The sequence below is a fragment of the Sciurus vulgaris genome (genome assembly GCF_902686455.1).
Source record: "Sciurus vulgaris genome assembly, chromosome: 2".
Lineage (NCBI taxonomy): Eukaryota > Metazoa > Chordata > Mammalia > Rodentia > Sciuridae > Sciurus > Sciurus vulgaris.
The window spans coordinates 33,421,987-33,447,813 of record NC_136462.1 but is presented as its reverse complement, the minus strand read 5'-3'; the positions used below and the strand labels follow the sequence as shown (position 1 = coordinate 33,447,813).

General features: G+C 45.2%; 1 protein-coding gene across 8 annotated transcripts in view; it reads right to left on the bottom strand.

The window, feature by feature from the left end:
* SLC8A3 (solute carrier family 8 member A3) overlaps positions 1-25,827 on the bottom strand; it is a 133,106-nt gene that overhangs the window by 90,154 nt on the left and 17,125 nt on the right. For 7 of the 8 annotated variants that reach the window (XM_079127091.1, XM_079127092.1, XM_079127094.1 and 4 more), the window contains exon 2: positions 22,748-24,593. In XM_079127091.1, the coding sequence (XP_078983217.1) occupies positions 22,748-24,531 (1,784 nt within the window). In that variant the 5' untranslated portion in view covers positions 24,532-24,593. Of the gene's footprint in view, positions 1-22,747; positions 24,594-25,827 lie in introns of those variants that run through there. The other variant, XM_079127098.1, reaches the window with a different exon arrangement.

Genomic DNA, 25,827 nt, shown 5'->3' with positions numbered 1-25,827 from the left:
TCTCTAAAGCATAATCTAACCCCTGTGCTCCAGTGCTAATGGTTGAGGTGATTTGCCAAAGTGTAGCTAATAAATGACAGCGTGGAGATTTAAACTCTGGCTGGAGAGCTTAGTTCCTGCATATGGTAGCAGAAGCGGGGCTCCGAAGCAGCAGTTCATAAATGGAGTGTGAACATATGCTTCGATCAATGAACTTCTTCGACAGGACAAAAGAGCTCATGAATCCCTCCTCTAACCTTTTATACTTGTCAACAACACGTGCGGTCCTCAGAAGAAAGGTGAGGTGTTGGAGGAGACATCAAGGGGATAATCTCTAGTCTTATTGAATACTGTAAATCAAATACTGTATACCACCAGATGTTAAATCCTATCATTTAAGAAATATTACTCGCCCAGAGAGTTGTCCCTGATATTCCCTCATGTCTCCAGGACCCGGGACCTTTCCTGGAGCAGTGCTCTCTTCTCCCTGGCTGACCTCACAGTGTGATGAACTTCCTTTTACCTCTTCTCTCTGAAAAGGTGCCCATCTACTACTGTCCCTGGGCTGTGTAGAGCCATCCCAATGGCCTGCCTATTGTTGGTGACAAGAATCCTAGTGCTTGCTTATCCTTGGTGAATCTGCAAATCCTACCCCTGCACCCATGCTTCACCTTGCTCTCCCTCCCCCAGGGTTGTCTTGCCCTCTTGTGAGTCCCCCCGGGGTCATGGTCGCCCTCTTCTCCAGTGCTTACCTCATCCTATTGTCTCTGTCTATCAGTGTGTTTCCCCGGCTGGACTCTGAGCCCCACAGGGACTGGGACTGTGTCCGATTCCTCCGCATAGCCCCACTCAGGCGGACTGCTTGGCACACAGGAGGGACCCAGACGAAGTGGGCTGGAAGAGTAAATTCAGCTGAAGAATCGGATTCTGAGGCCAGAAAACCATTCCGCCATGGGTTCCACAGCCTTTCCCCGTTCACTTCCACTTGACACAAAGACTTTTTATGAGAGGTAAGAAACAAAAGTAATTCACCCTTCAAGATTTGGCTCCTAACCTACTTCCAAAAGGAAGTCTCTTGGATCGCTCCCAGCTCCTAAGCTCTTTTTAAATGAATTGTTACAGTAACCACAGTCTGTATATTTCAGTGGTCCACGGCGCTCCTCTGTTACTGTTTGGGCGGTTATTTTGTTCTCCTAGGTTTATGTCTTACCTTCTTAACCAGTCTGCCAACTCCCAGAACATGGGGACTCTATCTACCATGGCAGCGTCATTTTGTTGGCTCACTCGTTTGATGTCTCCTGATAAAGTGCAAGCGCTTTCAGGCCTGACACACTCTTTCATTAATCTTTACGTGACAGCAAAGGCATGGTGCTGGCCCCAGCAGGTGCTCGGTTGGACTTTGTTAAATGAAGACATTTGGTCACCCCTTTTAGCCCCATGCCCTGAACTTACTCAGAGATCATATTTGCTGACTATGTGTGAAATGAAAAAGCAGAGTGCTTATTATAAGATGTGGTTCACAGGAAGCACAGAAATTCTTAGAGTAAACCCTTTTCAACTTTTTTTCCCTTTCTTTTTGTGAAGGCTTGATTATTTGGCTTCAGAATTGAAAAAGTATTGGGGGGGGTGCATTCCTCACCCACTTCTGAGTCCTTCACATATCCATTTTTACACAAAGTCCCTGAATGACTCTGAATGTCATATACCTCCATTATTAAACTCAATACATCACTGCAGAGAACAGACAGTGGTGCCAGCTGTGTTTGGTTGGTGCCTGACCGCCCACACCTGCACCTAAGTGTAATTCCTAAATATGGAATCAGCTTTGCTATTTAATTTTTTTAGGGAAGGAAATAGATTCCCAGCCCCCTCACTAGAGATGCTTCCTTGCTGTATCAGCTACAAAGCACAGGATTCTGCTCTGTTTTGCCAACTGATTATATAGGAGGGCTCCCCACAGATGACAGGCTTGGAGCCCAAAGATAGCAATGCTGTCAAACAGGAACACTGTTTTCTGTTTTCCTTTGGTGCAGTAAAAGTGTGTGTGGGAAGAAGGGGGCACGCAAAAGAAACAAATGAACTCACCTGCCCCTGACTCCACTCTGTCCCCAGCGCTGAAACCAGCCCCATTTTGGGCCCTCCAGCCTCTACACACCAGCAGACAGCGGCTGCTCAATTCAAATGATCTGTGGTCAGTGGGGGCAGGCATTGGTTTTCAATACCACTGGAAACCAATGAGAAGGCTCAAAGATAGGAACTCAGGGATGCTGGTTGTAAAGCGGATGAGCAGAAGGAAGGAAGGCTTAGAGACAGCTCGTCCCAAAGTGTCAAAATATGAGGAGACAGACTGGATAAATGTCTTCTGGTCCACACTGAATCAGTTTCAAAGCCTCCACCAGACCTGGCCAGTAGCAATCTTCCTCTCAGACAGAGGAGAGGAAGAAAAAGGCACCTCACTCAGCACAGCTCTAGCTGCTGGCTGGTGTGTTGCCCGTCAGCGTTCTGCTGGGTGCAAGGGCTGCGGAGGATGTCTTGGCATTCCAGGCAGTGGAGAATCTGTCTCATGGACAGCTCCATGGCTGGGAAGTTCAAGCCAAATTACCTTTGACAGAAATCTGGGTCTGCAGTGAGCTGGGGGTGCTGAGCCCCTGTCTTTAAAAGGGTTCCACAGCACATTTTCTCTCTTAGTACTGAATAACCGACAAACGAGGCTTTTGGTTGGTGAGACAGTTTCCCTTTCCAAATATCACCTAGAAGAGTTGCAAAATGTATTGAGGAAATGATTGTTCCTCAAAGGTTCTTGCTTCTTACCCTGGCTCTAGCTCCCCACCTGTTCAATTGTGTTAGCTTTTCATCACTGTGACCAGAATACCTAAAAAGAACAATTTAGAGGAGGAAAGATTTATTCTGGCTCAAGGTTTCAGAGGAGTCAGTCCATGGTCAGCCAGTTCCATTGCTTTGGGTCTCAGCTGAAACAGAACATCATGGTGGAACGCTGTGGCAAAGGAAAGCTACCTAGCTCATGGTAGCTGCGAAGCAGAGAAAGAGGGAAGAAGGGACCAAGAGGAGATAAACCCTTAAAAGGCATGCCCACAGTGACGGACTTCTTCCAGCTCAGTTCTGCCTCCCACTCAGCTATCAATGGATTCATCCACTGATAAGGGCGGAGCCCTTATGATCCAACCACTTCCCAAAAGCCTCATCTCTGGATATGACTGCACTGGGGACCAAGTCTTTAAGTATATGAGCCTTTGGGGGACATTTTGGATCAAAACCATAATATTTCACCCCTGGCTCCCAAAGGCTCATGCCTATCTCACAATGCAATATACATGTAGTCTATCTACAAGAGTCTCCTTAGTCTTAATAGTTCTAGATTGTTCAAAGGTCCAAGTCTAATGTCTCCTCTGAAACTCAAGGCAAACTTTTGGTAGTGATCCCCGGTAAAAATAAAAAAGTTACGTGCTTTCAATACACAATGGCCCATAGTAAACATTCACATTTCAAGAGGGAGGAATGAAGGCATACAAAGAAGAGATAGGACCAAAGCAAGACTGAAATCCAGCGTAGTAAACAAGTCCAGTAGCTCCATGTCTGGCATCTGGGGCAAGTGGTGGGGAGATGTGGGTTCCAAAGGACTTGGGTAGCCTCGCCCCAAGGCCTTACTGCCTGTAGCCTACACAGTCTCTTTTTTGGGCTGGTTCTGCTTGTTGCCTGCAGTTTTCCTCTGTGGACATTCCATGTTCCTGGCATCTCTAAATTTCTGGGGTCTCCATTGCAACTTTGTCCTTATCCTCACAGCTTCACATACCACCCTATCAGGGGATGCCCACAAGGATTCCAACCCTGCTACACACTGTCTGGCCTCCAGTTCTTTTCTTTATAGTCTGGGTGGAAGTCTCCATGACCCCATAACTTTTACATTGTTCATGCCTGCAAAACCAGATCTATGCAGATGATGCCATGGTCTGCCGCCAGCAGAAGCAGTAGCCAGGCCTCTTTGTGCCATGGTCACAGTGGTCCCTGAGTACCTGGATGACTGAATATTGTGAAACACGTCCTGAGGAAACAACTTCCTACATGGCCCTAGTACTCTCTTTCCAAAGAAAGTTCTCTCAAATGCGTTTTCACTTTTATACACTTGAGCCTGCAATGGGTGGGATCTGGCCAATCCTGAGATGCCCTCAAGGCACCTTTCCTATTGTCTTAATACAAAGTACTTGGTTTCTCTTTAATGGCACTAATCTCTTCATCAACCACCTCTTCCTAGTCTCCAATTTTACATGCACCTTTTGGGCCAGACTCCAAGTTTTTCAAATATTTATGCTCTGCTTTTTTTGCTCCCAATTCTCACTGTAAACCTGGCTAAATACTGACAGCAATACCCACTGGCAGAATGCTATGTTGCTTTGAAATTTCCTCCACCAGATTAGTTTGTTCATTGTCTTTAAATTCAGTCACACAAAATCTCTGGGCATAGACAAAATGTAAATAAGTTCAGAATGCAACATGAATGGCCTTTAGTCCAATTTCCAAAAGAGACCTCATTCCCATCTGAAACCTCATGAGTCCAGTCTTTACTGTAGTCCTGTCGGCATTTTGGTCTTACAAGATCACAACAGAATCATCCACAAAGCTCCACTTACAACATTCTAAGGTTTCTCTAACATGAATCTCCAAACTTTTACAATTCCTCCTGCAAATCAGTTCTAAAGACTTCTTAACCACATGGTCAGGTATAGTCCCAGCAATAGCACTACTTTTCAATATCGATTTTCTGTGTTAGTTATCTTTTCATTACTGTGACCAAAATATATGACAAGAACAACTTAGAAGAGGAAAGATTTGTTCTGGCTCAAGGTTTCAAAGGGTTCAGTCTATGATTGATTGGTTCTATTACTTTGGGCCTGAGGTGAGGCAGAACATGTTAGAGAAAGCGAACAGTGGGGGAAAGATACTCAGTTCGTGGCAATGGAGAAGTAGAAAAAAGGAGAGGAAATCACTGAGACAATAAAAACAAATCCTTCCAGGCCACATCCCTATTGACCAACTTCCTCCAACTGTATCCCACTTCCCATAGCCAGTTAGTTGTCAATGACTTAATCCACTGATGAGGTCAGAGCCCCCATGATCTAATCACTTCCCAAAAGCCCCACCTGGGGATGTGGCTGCCTTGGAATCCAGGTCTTGAAGTACATGAGCCTTTGGGAGATATACCAGATCAAAACCATAACATCAGTCGAGGCGATATTCTGTCTTCTTGTTTTAGCTTTTCTGCTGCAAGGAAGTGTCCTTGTTTCAGTCTATTTAATGGCATGCTTTTCAAATTTTTGTGTCTTTTGTTGATGATTTTCTCATTTAAAATCATCTTTGAAGTTCTAAAGGACTAGCTAGCATTTTCAAGGGCAAAAAGTCTGTGATGGGCACTAAGAGAAAATACGTGTGTTTGATCAACTTCACTCAGGCATGAGTTATAGTGTTGTTACACATAAGTAAAAATGTCAATAAATCAGCAATATATATTAAACAGAATGTCTTTAAACAGAAACATATATATGATAAGGTGATGTATTGAGCAGTTGATAAAAATGTTATAACTAGAAGCTCACAAGAACCTAGCCATATATTTCTCCCAGAGTGTTTCGCTATTCACTGATTCAGTGTTTACATTAACTTTATAGAATATAACTACTAATCACTGTGTTTTTTGGTATGATTTTGGCTAGTTGAAATGGTTTTAAAGTCACTGAGACTAGAGGATAGGTGAACAAAAAAAAAATGGAAGAGATGCAGAATCGTTATACATAATGAGTTAGATATGGTTGTTGTGTTCTCCCTGGGGTCACAGTGGTGGCTAGGTTCCTAGTGTGGCCATGTAAGCAGTGGTGGGACCTTTAAGAGATGGAATTTACTGGAAAGACACTGAGAAACTGCCCTCAGAAGGAATAAGAAAGTTCTCCTGGGACCCCCAAGTTTTCTTGAAAGCAAGTTGTAATAAAACCTGATCCTAACCTCTGAATCAGTGTCTGGCTTTCTGTCTTGTGATGTGTACCTTCCCTCTCCCATGTATCCCTGCCACAACACCGTCATCTAGTGTTAGGCCCTTGCCAGTGGCTAAATCAATGAGCCTACCTCATCCTGGACTTTCAGTTTCCAAACCATAATAAATAAATGTCTTTTCTTAATAGTTAGCCTGCCTTAGGGTATTTTGTTACAGTAATAGAGAATAGACTAACAGTACTATCTGCTAGACTTTTCCAACATTATATCATTCAGTCTTCATAATAGCCTCAGACGGCTGGTCCTATTGCCCAGTTTTTATCCAGGTAAGAAAAATGAACCTCAGAGTGATTAGCCCTTTTGCCTGTAGCATGGGAGGCAGAATCCTAAGGTGGCCCTGCGATTCTTTCACCTCCTCCCTGCCCATGCTCTGCATAATCAATCTTCTTCTTCAGGTGAGAGTGAGACTTACAAACATGGTCATGATTACATGTCAAGATTATGTAACATGGCAAAGGTGAGGGGATTTTGTAGATATTAGGTTCCCTTACTAGATGACTTTTAAGCCTTGGTTTTAAGGCAAAGCATCCTAAATGGGCCTGGACTAATCAGATGGACCCTTTAAAAGCACTGAGAGATTCTCTGTCCTATTGGCCATGAAAAAGTAAGCCATGACAGAATTAATACTGTCAGAATGGCCACACTACCAAAAGTGTTATTCAGATTCAATGCCATTCCCATTAAAATCCCAATGACATTCTTCATAGAAATAGAAAAAGCAATCATAAAATTCATTTGGAAAAATAAGAGACACAGAATAATCAAGACAATCCTTAGCAAGAAAAGTGAAGCAGGAAGCATCACACTACTAGACCTTAAACTATACTACAGAGCAATAGTAACAAAAACAGCATGGTATTGGCACCAAGACAGACATGTAGGTCAATGTTACAAAATAGAAGACACAGAGACAAACCCACATAAATACAGTTATTTCATACCAGACAAAGGTGCCAAAAACATACATTGGAGAAAAGAAAGCCTATTCAACAAATGGTGCTGGGAAAACTTGAAATCCATATGTATCAAAATGAAATTAAACCTCTATCTCTCACCCTACACAAAAGTTAACTCAAAGTGGATCAAAGTTGGGGACTAAAACAGACATCCTGTACCTAATAGAAAAAAAAAGGTAGGACCAAATCTTCATCACGTTGGCTTAGGACCTGACTTCCTTAACAAGACTCCCAAAGTGCAGTAAGTAAAATTAAGAATCAATAAATGGCATGAATTCAAACTAAAAAGATTCTTCTTGGCAAAGGAAACAATCAATAATTTGAAGAGAGAACCTACAGAATGGGAAAAAATCTTTACCACATGCACCTCAGATAGAGGGCTAATCTCCAAGATATATAAAGAACTCAAAAAACTTAACACCAAAAAAAAAAAAAAAAAAAAACAAATAAATAACCCAATCAATAAATGGGTTAAGGAACTGAACAGACAAATCACAGAAAATGAAATGCAATCAATCAACAAAGAGATATAATGAAAAATTATATCTCTTGCAATTGGAGAAATGCAAATCAAAACTGCTCTATGATTTCATCTCACTCCAGTCAAAATGGCAATTATCAAGAATACAAGCAATAATAAGTATTAGCAAGGGAAAAAGCTACACTCATACACTGTTGGTGGGACTGCAGATTGGTGCAACCACTTTGGAAAGCAGTATGGAGATTCCTAAGGAAACTTGGAATGGAACCGCCATTTGACCCAGCTATCCCACTCCTTGGTTTATACCCAAAGGACTTAAAATCAGCATACTACAGTGATGCAGCCACATCAATGTTTATAGCAGGTCAATTCACAATAGCAAAACTATGGAACCAGCCTAGAGACCCTTCAACAGATGAATGGACAAAGAAAATGTGGTAGATATACACAGTGGAATATTACTCAGCCTTAAAGAAGAATGAAATTATGGCATTTGTAGGTAAATGGATGGAACTGGAGAATATCATGCTAAGTGAAATAAGCCAATCCCAAAAAACCAAAGGTTGAATGTTTTCTCTGATAAGTGGATGCTGATCTATAGTGGGGGGTGGGTAGGGAAGAATGAAGGAACTTTGGATTGTACAGAGGGGAGTGAGGGGAGTTGTGGGGTGGTTGGGATGGGAAGGACAGTAGATTGAGACAGACATATATACATGTATGAAAAGAATTTTAAAAAATATTTATCACTGTCAAAAAGGTAAATGAAATTAATAAATAAATAAAAGTTTTAAAAAAGAAAGCAATCCATTAGTTCTATATCTGCAAGGAAATTACTTCTGTTAACAACCACCCGAGACTGGAAAAGGACCCTCCAAGATTGAGATAAGAGAACGTGCCCACCCAACACCCTAACTACAGCTAAGTTGTGTCTGGATTGCTGATTCATGGACACTGACAGATAATAAATAGTGTTATTCATGGCAATTAGTGACACAGCAACAGAAAACTCAAACATGCAGCTGAAGGGTGGCAGAGTCAGGGTGCAAACACAAGTCCACCTGCCTCCAAAATGGGTGTTCCTCCCCTTTATTCCACGTAGTACCACATTTTGTTCCTTGTTTGCTTTCTTGCTTGTTGGTTGGTATGGGATGGTGACGGCAGCAAGGAATTGTTTTTGTTGTTGTTGTTGTTTTCTTTTGAGGAAAGGGATATGGAAGACATTCAGATATAATAGCCAAGGACTGCCACAAAGGGAGTTTCCAGCCTTAGGAGGTGGCAGCAACTGTGTCCAGTGGAAAAGGTGGGGGTCCGCTCAGCGTTGGGAGATGGGAGATGTGTGCGAGCGAGTATGTTACCTCCTCTGGTTTAGGGAATAGCCAGTGGAGTTCGGGAGTAGCAGAGTTTATAGAACACTGAGGCTCTGGTGTTGGATAAACCACACAAAATTGCCAAAGTGATTATGTTTTTGATGTTCAAAAATAGCAATTACATATGACTTAACTAGTATGTGCAGGAATGAGGTTTACCCAGTGGTTAGACCAGGGCCACGTCAGCGGCCAGTAGCAGGGCAGAAGCCAAGCGTTCTGCAGGGAAGGACTTCTTAGTGGGAAGAGATATGAGGGGGCCACTATTAATGCCCAGACCCAACACCTGGGCGTCCAGAGCCAGGAGAGCCATGTCAGGAACGGCATTCACGCTCCAAACCCAGGAGACTGCAGGCAAGGGAAGATGAACACCTAGGAGACCCAGACCCCACCTGCACCTTCCAGTCTTCAATGTTGTGACAAACTGTGCTCTGAAAGGGGAAACCCAGGCAGAGGGGTCAGGGCTGGCAGGGGTCACCATTGCAGGCTCAGTGTAAGGTTCATACATAATGTCACACCCTTGCGATAGACAGTACCTGGCATGTACACTGTCAGTACTCAGTGAATGGCAATATTATTATTTGACACTGCATTAGATGACAGAAAGCTGTCTTCCTTAGGTAAGATGAAGACAAGGGTGAGTATTCTCCAAATACTAAAAAAAAAAAATAAAAATAAAAATAAAGGAAAGGCATATGGCCCTGCCTTATCGGGAAAACCAGAATCAGGCGGGGAAAAAAATAGATAATTCTTCAGTCACAGAACTTCCTCTTTGGGGGTTGTAAGAGGGAGGCCGGCCCCCACCCCTGCCAACAGAGCAATGAGAGGGCTGAGGGTCTCACTGGAGAACACTTGGCCATCAAGATCATCAAGGCGTCTCCATCTGAGGTTCGCACACACAGGCCCATCCATGTGACTCCACTCAGAAGCCACACTTGATCTGTGGAAGCCTGGTGGTCATGAATGGGCTCCGAGGAGGAGGGTACCTGCCGTAGGGCCTGAGAGGTAGGTTCACTGAGGCAGGTCTCCACACTGCCTGTGTGCTGCTCAGAGACATGCCCAGGAGCTCTCTGGAGCCGGTCCTGTAATTATTGTAGCTTTTCCAGCCCCAGAGTCCCACTGGCAAGTGATTTCACATGTAATTATGGTTGCGAGGAGAAAGGCTTTGCCCATCCTCCTTAGTCCTTCTTCCTTTTGTTCTCCTTCACTCTCTGCGTTCCTTCTTACTTTCTCATCGTCTCCCAAGCAAGCCAGATAAAGCCCGCATCAGGATTCAGAGGAGTCAGCCTCAAGGTCACCTTGTGCCCTGGCCTGGGGCTGCTCTCTCTTTAGGGAGCAGCTTGTCATGTTCTCTGACATCGTCAAAGAAAGCCCCGATGATGACAATTCGCTCCTCTAGACAATATTCTTTGACTTTCTATCTTTAGATCATCTGTCTCTTCCTAAAAGCTAACCTTGGGTATACGAAGGGAATCCAATTACTGATGGGGGAACAAGAGCAATCGCTGGTCCAGGCTGGTCAGAACGGCCGCGACACAGCTGAGATTCTACCAGTGACTTAACTGATACCTAGGATATCATGCCCCAGTGAGTAACTGAGACAAGACACTGTGTGGTGTTTTCTATTGCATGCTTGTATTCAATTGTCACCACAACCTGAGGTAGGCACCATTAGTAGCCACACTGTGCAGACGAGTCAAGTGAAAGGTTAGGTTACCACCAGTAAGTAGCCGAGCCGAGACTCCACCTCCATCTGTCTGACAACAGGCCCACGCATTTGCTCACGCTGCTCTATCAATGCCCAAGTGTATATGGGCTTCAACCCATGCAGTTGTTTTCCCAGTTCTGTGACAGGTGATTTTGCTGTGAAAATAAAGCAAAATACCACGGGACCCCTGATGCGTCCCTACCCACTTACCAGTAGTGCCCTCCTTTCATCAGAGACCACCCGAGACCTCAGTTACCCCTGGCTTCGCCAAGGCGTTTTCAGTTGTACCCCAGCCAGGCCTGCCTTCCCTCTGCAGAGAGGAGGTAACGTATCTGTGACTCAGGACAAGCAGTAACACCTGAGGCTCAGGACCAGGTGCTCAGCACCAGGGAACTCCAAAAAGACAGGGGGGCCTTGCTCTGTCTCCCCACTCACAGGATGGAGGATCTGAGCTTCACTATAGGAAGTTGTGTTCGGTAGCCCGAAGCGCAGCTGTGCAGAAGGGCAGAAGAGCAGAAATGAGAAGGCAGGTCCTGGGCTGGGGCAGGAACAGCTGGCAGTTGTTTAATAACTGTGAAGGCAGAAGGGCTGAGGAGACAGGATGATGGCAGCAGAGGCCATTATAGCAGCTGTGACAAAGTGACCAAACTGACCGGAGTATGGACTGGAGAAAGTGGATATTTCAATCTTTGGACCCTCATCTATTTGCAAACAGGAATTGAAGAGGTTTGCAATTAGAGACCTCATGGAACCAGGAGCTCTGGCCTCCTCCTGCCTTGAGGGTTGAGGATCTGCATCCCGAGGGACAACAACGCCCCCAGGAGACTCTTCTCCCCCTCAGACCATAGTGACCAGAGCAGTGAGATCCCAACTCACACAGTGAAGGGTGGAGGAGGTGTTGGGCAGGGATTGTGTACTTGTGTCTGTAGCTACAACAAATTATCACAAACTTGGTGGGGTTAAGACAACTGAAATTTATTATCTCAAGTCTGAAGGTTAGAAATCAGAAACAAGGCCTTGGCAGGGGCAATTCCTTCTAGAAGTTCTGAGGGAAAATCTGTTCCATATCTCTCTCCCAATGTCCCCTGTTTATTCAATCCTTGGGGTCCCTTGGCTATATCACTTCCATCTTTGCTATCACATGACCCCCCCCCCCCCGCATCTTCACATGACATTCTCATAAGGAAGTTCGTCACAGGATCTAAGGTCCCCTAATCCAGTGTAACTTTATCATAGCTAATTACATATGCAAGGTTCCTACTTCCAAATAAGGCCACATTCTGATATTCTCATGATGTGAATTGGGGACGAACAGACGCTATTCAACACGGTATGGTTTGACACTGGAATTTGAAGCAGAGCCCAGACAATGGTTAGAAAACCCTTTGGGTTTCTCAAGAGGAAGACTCAAATATACCCGGGCTGTGCTTCCCAGTGTGGTGGGGGAGAGGAAGACCCCTGAGCAGTGTCCAGAGCAGACTGGGGCACCCCCCGCCCCCATGCACCAAAAAGTTGCACAGGAATCAAGCAAAAAGAATCGCACAGAGAATGAAGGCAACCCTCCCCACAGCTTAAGGCAGAGAAGGCGCCCTCCCCACTCCCTCCCTGGCTCAGCATTGGAACTACCCAGGCAAAATGCTGTCTCCCAAACTAACCAACAACAGGCAAAGCCTTCAGTCTTCCATCTCTTCTTTCCACCTCTCAGGAGGGCTCGTCTAAGGGGATGTGCCACGAGAAGAGAGTGGAACTGTCCCGCTCTCTCGGCCTCTCATGCATCAAGGACAGCCCTGGACAGAGGAGCTCATGGCCAAGAGCAGAGCAGGACTGAGGGAACACTCGGTTCCTGCAAGACAGGCCTGTTCTGCTAGTGCAGACTCATTTCAGAGGCATTCAGATCGCACAGAACTGTGTCCAATCTGGGCTAAGCAGATTAGTTCCCTCCCAGGGAAAGGTTCTGGGCAGCTGAGCGGGGCAGCTCCCTGTGCAGTGGCAGGGGGCTGTCATTACAAGGCGCAGATAGGACATAATTACATGCTCCCTGGAGGAAACGCTTAATTGAATTCCAGAGTGTCTCCTGAGCATCAAAGGCAGCCCAGGCTCAGAGGTAGCCCAGCTGTACAGGAACAGCCCCTCTGAAGCACTGGTGCCAGTCAGGGGTTAGGCTGGGTAGGGGCTTGGGGATGCCAGTGCAGAGGGCTGTGTGGGTCTCTCTGAAACGGAGAGGAGAGGAGGAAGGGACAGAGAGTAGAGAATGATGGGCCCTTCCTAGTCCTGATGTCTGAGGGGCATGACCGAATCTTAGGATTCCCTGGGCTTAATGCAACCTGGAGGTGGTACTTAGGCAGGGGATGTGCCAGGAAGTCACTTGCTAACTGTTCCTTCATGCATGGGACATTAACTGTAGCCCTGTGGTGTGTGAGGCATCCCACTAGACATGGGGGTAGAACTGGGTGCTCTACTGAACTGCAGTGAGGAGCACTGGGGTGCCCTGGGTGGGGACCATTTACTCCTGGGGCCACCTCCCACTTCTATCTGTGTGTACCCCACAAGTCAAAGTCGGGTAGCCATTCATCCCTCCTCCTTCTCCTTTTTTTTTTTTTTTGGCAGTACTTGTGATTGAACCCAGGGGCACACAACTGCTGAGCCCAAGTTCCTTTTTTAATTTCTATTTTGAGATAGGGTCTTTCTAAGTTGCCCAGGCTGGCCTTAAACTTGTGATCCTCCACCTCAGCCTCCTGAGTTGCTGGGAAGACAGGTGAGTGCCACCGTGCCCGACTTCCGCATGGGCTGAAGGAGGGGTGTACCCGAATCACCAAGACGACATCAAACTGCATCCCTAACAAAAGGCAGGAGGAGGTTCGCCCTGTGTGGCCACAACCGTCGCTGGTTCCGTCCATACAACTCTCAGACACACTGGTCTTCTCCCTCAGGGACGGTGACATTCTCACTGTGCTCAGCCCACGGCTGCTTTTGCACACTGAGTGGTGGACACCCACCCCCGCCCACCACCTCCACTCTTCTGGTGCTCTGGCCTCGCTGATGTGGAGGGCTGGCAGAGGCTCTCCTGGGGCAGCAGCAGAGACCCCCCTGCTCCCCATTATCATCACCCACTCTAATCCCTGGCCCTGGCTGCCTTCAGACACCATGGACGTAGCGTCAAAGAAGGCCCCTGGATCTGACCACATGGTCCTAAACCAGCCTCAGCCTCTCCTCCAGGCAACAGCCACAGTATCATCTGTTGGCAGTTCCTGGTGAGGAAGTGGCACACCAAGAAGCTTCCAGGGCCTGGCCTGGGCAAAGGTGGGTCTAAGCCAGCAGTCAAGGGTGATTAATCCAGACTTCTGGGTTGGGCTTTAAGTTTATTTGACCTTTGCTGAATTCCCTGGGCCCCGTTGTCCCTGAATTAAAACGAGAGAAGCCAACCCTTGCTATTAAGGAAGAAATGTGGGAGGCACTCTGAGCTGCTTCTGCATGAGAGAAAGGGGATCTGCTGCTTTCAGCTTCTCGACCTCACCCGGATGCTGACGTGTGTAACATGGCAGAAAGAATGTGCAGGTAGAATCAGAGGATGTCCACTTACACTTGAGAGTCCTGTGTTCTGGGGCCAATTATTTTCTTTTTCTTAGACTCTGTTACCTAATCTGGATGAAATACTGATAGTAACCCTAACATCATGACAAAATCCTTCGACTTTTACAGGTAGAACTTTGTTTTCCTATGAATATTAGAAGTCTTATTAGGTAAGAAAAATGATAGCAATAGTAGTAAGCCTTCCCAAAGGTTTGAACACCACTGGTAATCAACACTGTGCCCATTCTCTCCAGAACATTCTCATCTCCCTACAGGGTTAGCCTCATCATAACAACTTTAAACAATTACAGCCTAGTGTCGTCGAAGATTTTTATATCAGTTAGTTTCTCTGACAGTCAGCTCTTGGCTGTATTCATTCTACTCTCGACGCCCCCCAAATAGATAGCATATATTCTTCCAACAGTCCACAAAGGTTAATTAAGATGTCACTTCTCTCTGCTTTGATTAGAATTATATTAATTCATCATGGTAACACTAGTTATCTTTTGCTATATTGTATAAGAAAAAAATGGAAATCATTAATTACTAGTTAATAATCTTCTAAAACACAGGTTCCCCAGGAAGGGACAGATAATGAAAATGACCTCTGATAGGAGAGATTTGGGAATCTTGATCTAGTTTTTGAAACCCAATAGGTTAGAAGGGGCTCTGGAAGATTCTAATCAGATAAGGAAATTATCTGCTTCTTGTGTCCAAAGGGGATTATGTCCCTGTGGATTAATCTAGGGAATAAAGAAGGTTCTTCTGTGTGATGTAGGATACAGAGAGGAGTGATTCAAGGAGGTTTTTTTCTGGCATTAGGATTGGCCCAGGATTGGTGAGAGAGTATCTATTTAATACTGACACATCCAATGAAATAGAATCTCCTAGTTTCTCCACTGACTGAAGTTCTTTCTCCCTCTCGTCCCAGCACTGGGGTTGGCAGATATTTGAACTTCTTGTCTCTCCTCCTGCTGAGCCCAGATACAGCCTCACAAGTCCTCTCCAACATGGCTCCCTGGATAACCACTACTTGTTGAATGGAACTGACACAAAAGGAAAGTCTTATTTTCCACCTGAACCCTGGGTCCTGGGATATGGACACCTGATAGAGCCACACATGGTGTCAACTATACAGAAGAGTACTCTGGCTTCAGAGAATTCCTGGAAAGGCCTCGAATTGCAGCACCTAGGATAAAGAGGGGGTGCCTGCTGGCTCCAGCTGAGTCCAGACGACCAGCTGTCTAGCAGGGGAGGGGTAGAGAGAGAGAAGCTGCAGGAGAACTACCACTCTGTCCTTGGCAGGCATGAGAGCCAGGGAAGCTTTCTGTCTTCATCTGGAACACAGGCTGCTCTGGAAACCCAAACCCAGGAAAAGGTTTTGAATGTGACTCAATACCCAAATAGCATACCTGAAAATGAGAGCAGATTATCTGCTGACGCTAGTGTCCCGGAGAGGACAGACCAGCAAAGGGTAAGCGGGGAGAGATGACCCTGGTAGCCTTGAGATTCATGCCACTCAGCATCACTGTTGATCTGGGCAAAGGCCAGTTTAGTCCTGGCTGTGGAGTCTGTGGGCAGCCTGATGTGTGTGGTAGGTCTGGGACTCTCATTCTTCCAGCCCACTGTCCCAGCACAGGCCACTATAAAACCAGTGCTCTACAAACCTACCCACTGTGCAGGTTCAGAGGTGACAGGTGCCTATGTCACGTGAGACTCCCTTCAAAAGTGGCGCTGCCCACCACTATGTGTAAGTACAACTACTTATATAGCTTATCATGGGATTCTCACATTGACTGCATTTTCTGTCATCCATTTATGTAGATTAGCTGGGGGGGGGGGGGTGGGAGGAAGAAGTATTTGACAACCAACCTGGGGATGAGCACATGGCTGGCCTCTGATGTGACCAAATTGAAAAAAGTTCAGATTCCCTCTCTTAAGAATATGAGCTAGAAAATTAGAAAGAACATTCCAGATAGGAGTTGAAAGCACATATGGAAAGAGAAGAGTTGGTTTGTGAGGCAACCCTACAAGTTAGAAGCAATAAAGGAGGAGTTCACAGAGAAAAACAGTGATGCCAGGAGACAGAGACCACGTGGCCTCAGCAGGAGCGCGCTGGAGAGAGAAGGCAGTCCCCAGAGCTGCCTCCGTCCCAGCCTATGCTGGATCCTTGCAATTAAATCTTTCTGGGTCCACAGAGAGTCAGGCAAATGCTTTATGATGGAGGGAGAAGGAGAGGCACCAGGAACGGCTTGTTTCCTGGGAGATGTCCATCTTCTTGGTGCCGTCGAAAAGCTGGTGCTTGCCGTGCAAATGACAGGCTTCCTGAACGAATACTCTCCTGGCTCCTTCTTGATCACTAGAAGGCAAAGATCAGACAGGGGACAGAAGGCACCCCAAGTGCGGAGACCACAGCAAGACGGAAGGGAATATTGGGAATTGGATCACATTAGAGGAGTAGTCGTGGCTGACGGCCTTGAGGAGGAAGGCCCTGAGCGCGAGAGGAGTGGAGACCCCAGCAGAGGCTCTGTGGCCCCTGCAGGACACACAGTAGAAAAGAAAGGCTGCAGCAAAGAATGTTTCCAAGAGAAAGCGAGTGCAAGAAAATAGCTTCCGAACAGGAAGTAAGGTACCAGCAGGGAAACAGTGAACAAATGTGAGAACCTGCAGCCGGGGTCAGGGTCAGCCCTTATGGTGGTGGTAGAGCCTGTTCTGAGTGACCACCACCCAGAAAAAGAAGATGGGGGTGGGGTCAGTGAAGGTCATGTGGCAAACACAAGGAGAAGTGCAAAAGGTCAACAAATCAAGGCCCAAAGGTCTGGAGGAAAATGGAGTACTAAAATGTGGTTGTAATCCATGAATTACTTTATAGCCATATTCTGCCATATTTGGAGTATTCAGTTACTATCAAGATGCCATTTATTTTGAAAGTATCAACCTGAGAACCTACTACAGAATGCTGTCTAGCTAAAAAATAACTGGTTCTTCAGGAATCCAACCCACTGAATGGGAACTGCACAGGGTTTAGGTAAGGGCAGAGGAGCTAAATCGTTTCTCTACATGCTTACCTGTACCTAGGGAGGGTAAGAATGATGGTGTCAAATCAATGACTGATCTTATTATATGCCCATATCTAGCCATCACTAAGTTTTCAGAAAAACAAAATTTTCCATAATAAGTAACTCCACTTTCAACTTCAAATTTTTCTCTACTTATGACTAATTTCTTATTTGGGTACCCGGTAGGTGGTAGCCACAAGAATTTTATTCCCATGAGTGATAACTGTCATGCCTAGTATTTACCTAATATTTACCTAGTGCTTTCCTTCATAGTTATTTAGCACAATCCTCAAAACATTTGATTCTTGCAGATGCTTCTAGGCTGTGCAGAATTTAAATATGGGGACCTTGTTCAATTTGCAGATCAAGGAGCTCTCTTTCTTCAACAATCAATTATATGTTATGGGCTTTCTGCCAGGACTTCAGACTAGATTCTGAGAGTGAAGCTTAGTCTCTCTTTAGAAACAACAACAATAAGGAAACAACATCCTGAATAAGTTGGAGACCACAGCTCAACCTCCGATGCCTTCCTTATGGAGTTGATGGGGCGTAACCAACAGAGAAGCCTCATCCAGCACATCTGGAAAGTTGATGAAAGGCTAGACAACCAGGAAGCTTGTCCTGGCTCACCTGCCTTGCTTTGTTCAAGCTTCCCTGGCCTTCATCTTCGTGAATGAATAAGGAAACTTTGACCTTCAGAGCCAGAAGAGTCAAGAGAAAATTAAAACTTAAAAAAAAAAAAAAAAATTCTGTGGACTCAGTATCTTCCATCCTGAACAGTCTCAAAGTACACAAAGACTTTAAAAAGTCTGTAATGTATTATTATTCTTAGTTAAAATACTAGTCATATGATACTCCTAGATTTGCTCTTCTAGAGTATGTATTTTTCCTTTTTTTCCCTGAATTGCAAGTCTTTCTGAAATTAACACTTTACCGGTGAATAAAGATAAAATGGAGGACTGGGGCTGTAGCTCAGTGGCAGAGCACTCGCCTAGCACGCGTGAGGCTCTGGGTTCAATCCTCAGCACCACATGAAATAAATAAATAAGATAAAGGTATTGCGTCCATTTACAACTAAAAATATTAAAAAAATAAAAAGATAAAATGGAAAAGTCCAAACCAGTAAAGGGTATGTGTGTGGCAAATGCTAAAATCCTTTCCAAATTTAACTTCCTCTCATATCTAGCTGTGTAATATTGGACAAGTCACTTTCCCTTTCTAAATCTCAGCCTCATAATTTGTCAAATGGGAGGTCAGATACCTGCCAGCTTTTCTTGATTCGGTTGGAAAATGTGCAGCACAGCCAATACTGACTGCTTCTTTGAAGGAAGCCCATGCGATTTAATTATAGTAGATCTTGGCATTTGCATAGTTGACATCTGTGCCTTCAACTATTCCCAGAGACCCCAAAGGTCCATGAGCTGCAATAATCTGTTATTTTGCAGAAGCGTGCTGTGAGCCTGGGATATAGGAGCCAGTCACTTGCTTAATGAGTGAAATTATCATGCAAGCAAAACTCATATCTCCACGAGTTATTGAGTTCTCTTCTTTGTTACCCTAGACTGTAGTCTTTCAAGCCTCAACTCTTCGTGAAGTACTGTATGACAGTCACAAATGTGGGGATTCATCTAGACTGTGAAGATGTCAACAGTGTCACTTGCAAATGTCAAGGGCTTATTGTAACCTGGGTGTAGGTTAATCATGTTCCTACCCCTGCTCCTCCTTCACGGCTTCTACATCCTTAATGAAGGTTCCTTTAACTCTACAGTGCTGTCACACACATAGCTGAGCTCTTGATGCTCCTTTATTGAATCTCTCTCAACTGTATCCTTCTTCCATGTTTAGATGGGTGCAGAAACCTGGATCCCCTTCTCCTGCGAATAAGATCCTTGAGAGATAAAGAGCTAGCTTGTCTTATTCATTAATTTATCCCTGTGCCAAGTCATGTATCCAGTACATAGCAAACATTTAGTAAGTGTTTGTTGAATGACTGAGCACCTTCTATGGGGAGCCACTGTGCTCGAGGGGAATTTTTTTCATATTTCTATTTAATTTTCTTTTTTTTAGAGCCTTGTGTACACTATGCAAGCACTCTACCAGTGAGCTACGTCCCCAGCTCAGGATTTAGTTATCACTCCCTGCCAGGATAGATATTATTCTATCATTCCAGCAAAAAAGTCTGGGAATCAGGCAAGTGAAGTGAACCTAGTTCAAAGTTAACACAACTGGTGAGTGATGGATTTACATCTGTTTGTCAGATTCCAAAGTTGATTCTTTTCTGTTCTATCATGCTGCCAAGAACAACTTTGAAGAAGTAAAACCTTTAACCAGGCAAATGAATTCAATACTATTGATGGATCTAGTATTATTGATAGAGCATTGGCCCACCTATAACTTGATTCTGTCTGGAAGACCAGGATAAAGACAAAAGTTACAATACTACCAAGCTTGGAAGGCAAATAAATCCTCAGAAAGAGGGAGGGGTTAGAAAGCAAGGTTGTTCCAAGTATCACGCAGCTTCTTTACAAGTACCCTGAAGGGTTCAATTTCAGCTCCCAGATTGGTGTTGCAATTAGCAGGGTCTTAGTAAGAGCTGGGTTCTTGCAAATCTGGGGTTGAAAGTTGGAATTGGATAGAAAGCATTCATGACTCAATTAAGCAAGCCATTTGAAAAACTACTTTCTTCTCTGGGTCTCATGGTTTGGTCAGGAGCTTTATAGTCTTTTCATTCTAAATTGGAACCAGCAGTATCAGGAACTTGTTAGAAAAGCACAATCTTAAGCCCTACCCTAGGCCTTCTGAATTATAATCAGTATTTTATCAAGATCCCTGGGTGGTTGATAAGCACATTAGCATTTGAGAAACACAACTCTAGAAGATCTTCTAAGGTCCTTTCGGGCTCTCACTATTTATGAGTTTAGGTGAGGACTCTTCATGGTAACCAGAAGATTAGCATTCTTATTAATTAGGGTCACACAGAGATACAAATAACCTGATCACCTCAGGATGTCTTCTGAAGAATATTGCTAATTCATCAATGTTACTATTAAGGCCTGTGTTTACTGAGCACATACATGTACCAGGTACACTGCACATAATATCTTGAATCATTTTAATAGCCCTGCAAGAGAGAGATCATTATCCCCATTTTACCCATGAGGAAATGACCTCATAGGTTAATACAATTTCCCCAAACCACATGGTTAAGTCAGCAGTAGAGCCAGAATTCTAACCCAGAGTACTTAGAGCCTGTGGTTCTTTTGCTACATAATATTATCTCTAGTGGTAAAATTACACTTGAAAGTCTCCTGGGTAGTGACTAGCCGGTTTGGGACTCATTTTGCTGCAAGAAACCTAAAAAGATCAAACCACAGAGAAATTTTTTAAAATAATGAAATGAATAGATCAGAGCATAGATTTGTTCCCCTAAACCTGGACTTTGTGCATGAGAGGATGACATCATTTGGAACAAATGTCACCCAGAAGTGATATTCACAAACTCATTTACCCCAAAATATTATACAATCAAACATAAATAAGTTGGAGGAAGGTTTAGTCATATCCAGAGATCCTAGGTAAATAATTTATTATTTTTAGAATGAAGAAATTGGGAGTTAACCCTGTGATCTCCCATAAACTACCCTTCCATGCCATTGGGAGATAAGTACTGAATCAGAGAAAGTATGAGTTTATCGAATTAGGGCAAATTTTGTAGTCTTGATGTTATTGGACACTTGACAATAAGTTCTTACATACCAACATTGCCATAAATGTGTGAAATTTCATGGAGTTTGTCTTCCCAGCAAGGGCCTGGGCTTCATTTATATGTATGAACACTCTCCCCAGAGCATATATAAATGGATAGTATTCTCTGGAAGGCACAGGTTTTTACTTATGCTAACAAATGATTATCCTTCCCAGCAAAATGACTAAACAGAGCTCTAATAAATCAATTTGTCAATGGCTATTTCCCTTCAGGAGACAATATCCCCTGCTCCATTTTTGGCTCATACAACTATGACCTACACAGAGCATATGTGTCCAGGGTTCAGAAAATCTTCAAGCTGGAAGGAACTGCAAAAGGATCTGATCCTTCCTCCAGGCAAGGAAAGTATCTTTATTCCCACTTTGCATAGGAGAAGGTTTAGTTCCAGGGTTACTAAAGGATTTGCCCAAAATCACATTATTAGGAAAAGATTAAGTAAGGACTGGGGTAGAGTTCCCTGGTCATTCAGCTCATTTTTGAGCAGAACTCAACCCTTTTGGAGCACTGTCCCAAGACTGGACCTGGGAAGAAGCAGCTCTACAGACACTTTTCCCTGGGGCTTATGGATCCCCTTTTCCATGAGCTCTTTCCCTCTCTCTTCTAACTGTTGTAGGGTTTCTTTCCCACTGAAAGTATAATTCACAGGTTCCTGAAGCAGCCTGACATCTCCCCTTTTATTCTTGACATCATCTCCTGCTCTTGCTTATTGTTTGTGGACAGGAGCCAAAATTCAGAGACAGGTTTCCTGTTCTCATCTCCATCCTTCTAGGCCTCCCCTGAAAGTCTAACCCAGTCATAAAGCTGCAAAATCCTAGGGAAAGCCACTCTGCTTTCTTTTTCAAAGATATCCATCTGAGAAAAGGACAGAATGACCAATTTGTCAGGAAGGTTCATTGGGAAAGGGCCTTAGGGTAATCAAGGCAATGGGAGCACAGTACCTAAGGCTTCTGAAGGACTGGTGGGGCAATAACCAGGGGATTGCTACAGGAGAGTCCTAGACCTTGAAAAGAGGCGACTGCACAGAAGATGTACTTTCTCCCACAAGTGTTACAAGGCTTCTCCTTCACTGCATAGCCAGAATTTGGGGCTTAGACCTGAGACTAGAGACAGGCATTTGCTGCCATGGGAGTTCTGCTTCTCCAAGATACCACCAGCACCCAAGCCATACTGATTCATCCCACCTGGGCCGGCCAGCCTTGCTCCATAAAAATGGCTATGGACATTCAAAGAGACTGCCAAGTTCTAATCAACCTCTCAAGTTCCAAGTTGAAGGAGAAGTGCCTGAGATCTGGCTATGCAATACAACAGCCATCGCTGTTTCTCAACCTCCTAACCTTGAGCATATTCTGACTGGGCTATTGCTCCCACAGAATGGAGAGGACTGGCTTCAAAGCGCCTAAGTCCTTTGTATGAAAAGAGGAGGAAGGGGAGGCCCAAGCAGTTTCCTAGCTCTCGTAGTCACAGGAATTCTCTAAAGTCGGATATTACAAGACTCCTTTCATCCCGTTCCTCCATCAACCATCATTTTGACTTTCAACAGACCAAACTTTCTGTGTCCTTAGATCCCATCACAGGCTTCCTTGCCCAGAAACAAAGTGAGAAACCGAAGGAGGATTTGGAAGCAGGACCTGTCCCAGTAGTGTCTGCTGCTCCTGCACACCTGTGGTGAAACCAAAGTGTGACATTAACATGAATACAAGGAAGAGTTTTGAAGGGTGCAGAAGGGCAGAGAGAGATGGCAGAGAGGGCTGGGGAGGGCTGGAAAACTAAGACCAAACCAAACCAAAAAAAAAAAACTACTTACACTGTTTCATCATTCTTGAACTCCAGCTCCCCATATGTGTCTTCAAAGTCCTCACCACCACCCTTGGCTGTCCCTTCTACTGTCCTAAAGGGGACGATGACTGTGCCCCGGGCCCCTGATGTCCGCAGAACCTTGACCTCCATAACACCAATACTTTCACTGACATGAATGGTATCGCATTCAAAAGTGAAGATGCCTGCGTGATCGTCATCTAAGATAGTAACCGTGGCCACACAAGGGGACGCCAGGACCGCCCGAGGCAAGGGAAGGCTGTTGAGGATGGCTGGCGGCATCCCCTCCTCCGGCTGCTCCTCTTCTATGCGGACATTGCTCAGCCTCACAAAGAAGTGTTCATCCTCCTCAAAAATGTCATCGTCGATGATGCCCACGGAGAACTCCTTCTGGGTCTCTCCCGGTTTCAGAACCACCGTGCCCTCCGTGAACTCATAGTCAGCCCCTGCGTTGGCAGAGCCGTCCTCGGTTTTGTAGTCCACGTACATGGTCTTGGACATGTCCCCTCCTTTCCTCACCACTGTCAGGAGCACAGCCCCGCAGTTCTCCAAGCACTGGTAGGAACACGGGTCAAAGAAGACCTTGGAGACAAAGTCCTCGGGCTCGTCGGAGTGCACCTCGCTCATGCTGGAGGTCTTCTTGGCCTGCTCGGCTGCGTGCTTCTTCAGGATGTTGCCCGCACCGGTCATCATGCGGGTGGCTTGGATCCGGTAGAAGGCGCGGCTCTTCTGTTGATGGGAAAGAGCATAGTAATTGGCCATCTCCACCAGCTGATCTAAGTCCTTCTCCGGGTGTTTTTGTTTCAGATCCTTGAGAATCCGGATCATCTCCCGGCGGGACTCATCCACTTCCTTCCCTTCCAGGGGCACCAGGTTCCCGTCTAGGAAATGGGAATTCATCATTTTCCCATCCATTTCGATGCCCTTGGGGTGGTCACCCTCGGTCTCTATGATAATGCCTCGGTGTTTATCTGTGCGGTACTTTTTGTGCATGTATTTATAGAAAAGCAGTCGTTTATCTGCCACCCAGGCCAGAAGGACACAGACTGGAAAGAAGAAGAGGGTGAGGAGGCCTTCCCAAACCTGGACCACACCAGGAGAGAAGACTGCCAGGATCATATAGAGCCAGATGTAGGCAAAGATACTCCAGGCAGCAGTGACGAAGAAGACCCGCAGGTGCTTGATCTTGCGAGTCTCTCCATCAGGGATCACGTAGACGCAGATGCCAATGATGATGAACATGTTGAAGGCTGCGCTGCCTACGATGGTAGAAGGTCCCAGGTCACCAGCAATGAACCCATGACCACACACCTCAATTAAAGAGAGGAGAATCTCAGGAGCAGAAGAACCGAGGGCCATAAGGGTCAAGTTGGAGACAGTTTCATTCCAGACCCGGATGGTAGTGGTGCTGGTCTCCCCATTGGGCTTCTTAATGGTCACTTCCCTCTCTTGGGAGGTGATGACTTCAATAGATGCCATGAAGCGATCGGCAATGATGGACACCCCAAGGAACATGTATATCAGGGCCACGAAATAGACAATGACCCTGGCAATCTTGTCCCCAAGAGAAGGGTTCTCCGGATACCAGATTGGGAGGATGACACCTTCCTTGCAGTCCGACGACCCTGAACAGGACTCATTGTTCTGCCCTGTGCTGGGCACATCTCCTGAGCCACCAGCCTCTGCCCGAAGACCATTCAGGAAGAGCACAAAAGTAACTAGCCCAAAATGGAGGAAGGCAGAGGTGAGAGGCTGTAACCTTAACCACGCCATACACGAGACTTAGAGGCTGGCTTCCACCGCAGCACCAATGGTCCTCCTGACGGGCCAGAGACCTAGGAAAGATCAGAGAGGCACGAAAAGGCATGAGGAAAAGGGGGCAGCAAGTGGCAGGCTCCCACCAACACAAACGGATGCTTCACCTCCAGCGACATATTGCACTGACATATGGGGCAGTCTCTCACTTGGAAAAATACATGTCAATGGGAGGCACAAATTGCTGCTCTGTCCTCAGAACCATCTGGTGGGAGACTCAGTTGAAGAATGGCTGGAAATAGCTGGGAATACTGGTGACGGAAACCCAAGCAGTAATCTTCTAATCCTGACTCCCTGGTTATCTAGACTCCATTTAAAATAGGGTGCATATGACCTGAATCTTTGTCCCCACTTGTACTTCTAGAGTTTTCAGCCTTCTTTTCTTAGCCGTCATCGTACTGAAGAATCGTGCTTAACATGGGTTTGCAAGAGTAAATGCTGAACTGAATTTTCATGGGCTAGCCTTCCAACATGTAATGCCTTGCTCTGAGTATAACTGAGCCTTCTTCAGTAAAAAAAACAAAACAAAACAAAACAAAACAAAAAAAACCCTTCCACAAATGCAAAACTTCTGGAGGCAAGCTATAATTCTGAGATTTCTTGTGAAACCAAGAAAGTCGATACTCGCGAATGCTACCTGCACTACACTAAACTGAGGCGGTGTCAAGTGTGCCCAGACAGAGTTCACAGCAGCTCTTGACCTTCTAGTATAACACACTTAAGGACAGGTAAAGGCAGCCTGTTACAGGAAGGGAAAGGTCAACCAGCCATTCAAGATCCAAGCCAAAGATGGAAAGAGTCCAGTGGTAGAAATTATTATTAATGAAACATGCAAATGGCTCTCAAGTAGGTCTTCTTTAAAAAACTGAGAAAAGATTTTGGGGTGAAATGCAACCTCATCTGCTGACCTCAAACCCCTAAAAGGTGAGTGTAAGTTTCTTCCTGAAGAACAGAAAGAAACCCAATTGAAACTCCTCTTAGTCTTTCCACTCATTGCCTCATTAGGATAGAATAAGAATGAAAATAACTATGCACCAGCTTAAAAAATAATAAAGCAACCTGTTCATTTTTCCCCTCTGCTGCATTCATGTAGGGATACTTCTAGTAACAGAGAAATGCTGATTTCCATTTGTGCAGCAGCTTAAGGGATTCAAAGTCCTTGTCTTCCAAATATGCTCCTTTGGCCACTGTTTCCCATTTCTGAAAACAGCACCTCCATATACCCAGTTACACATGCCAGAAAACAGGTGTTAT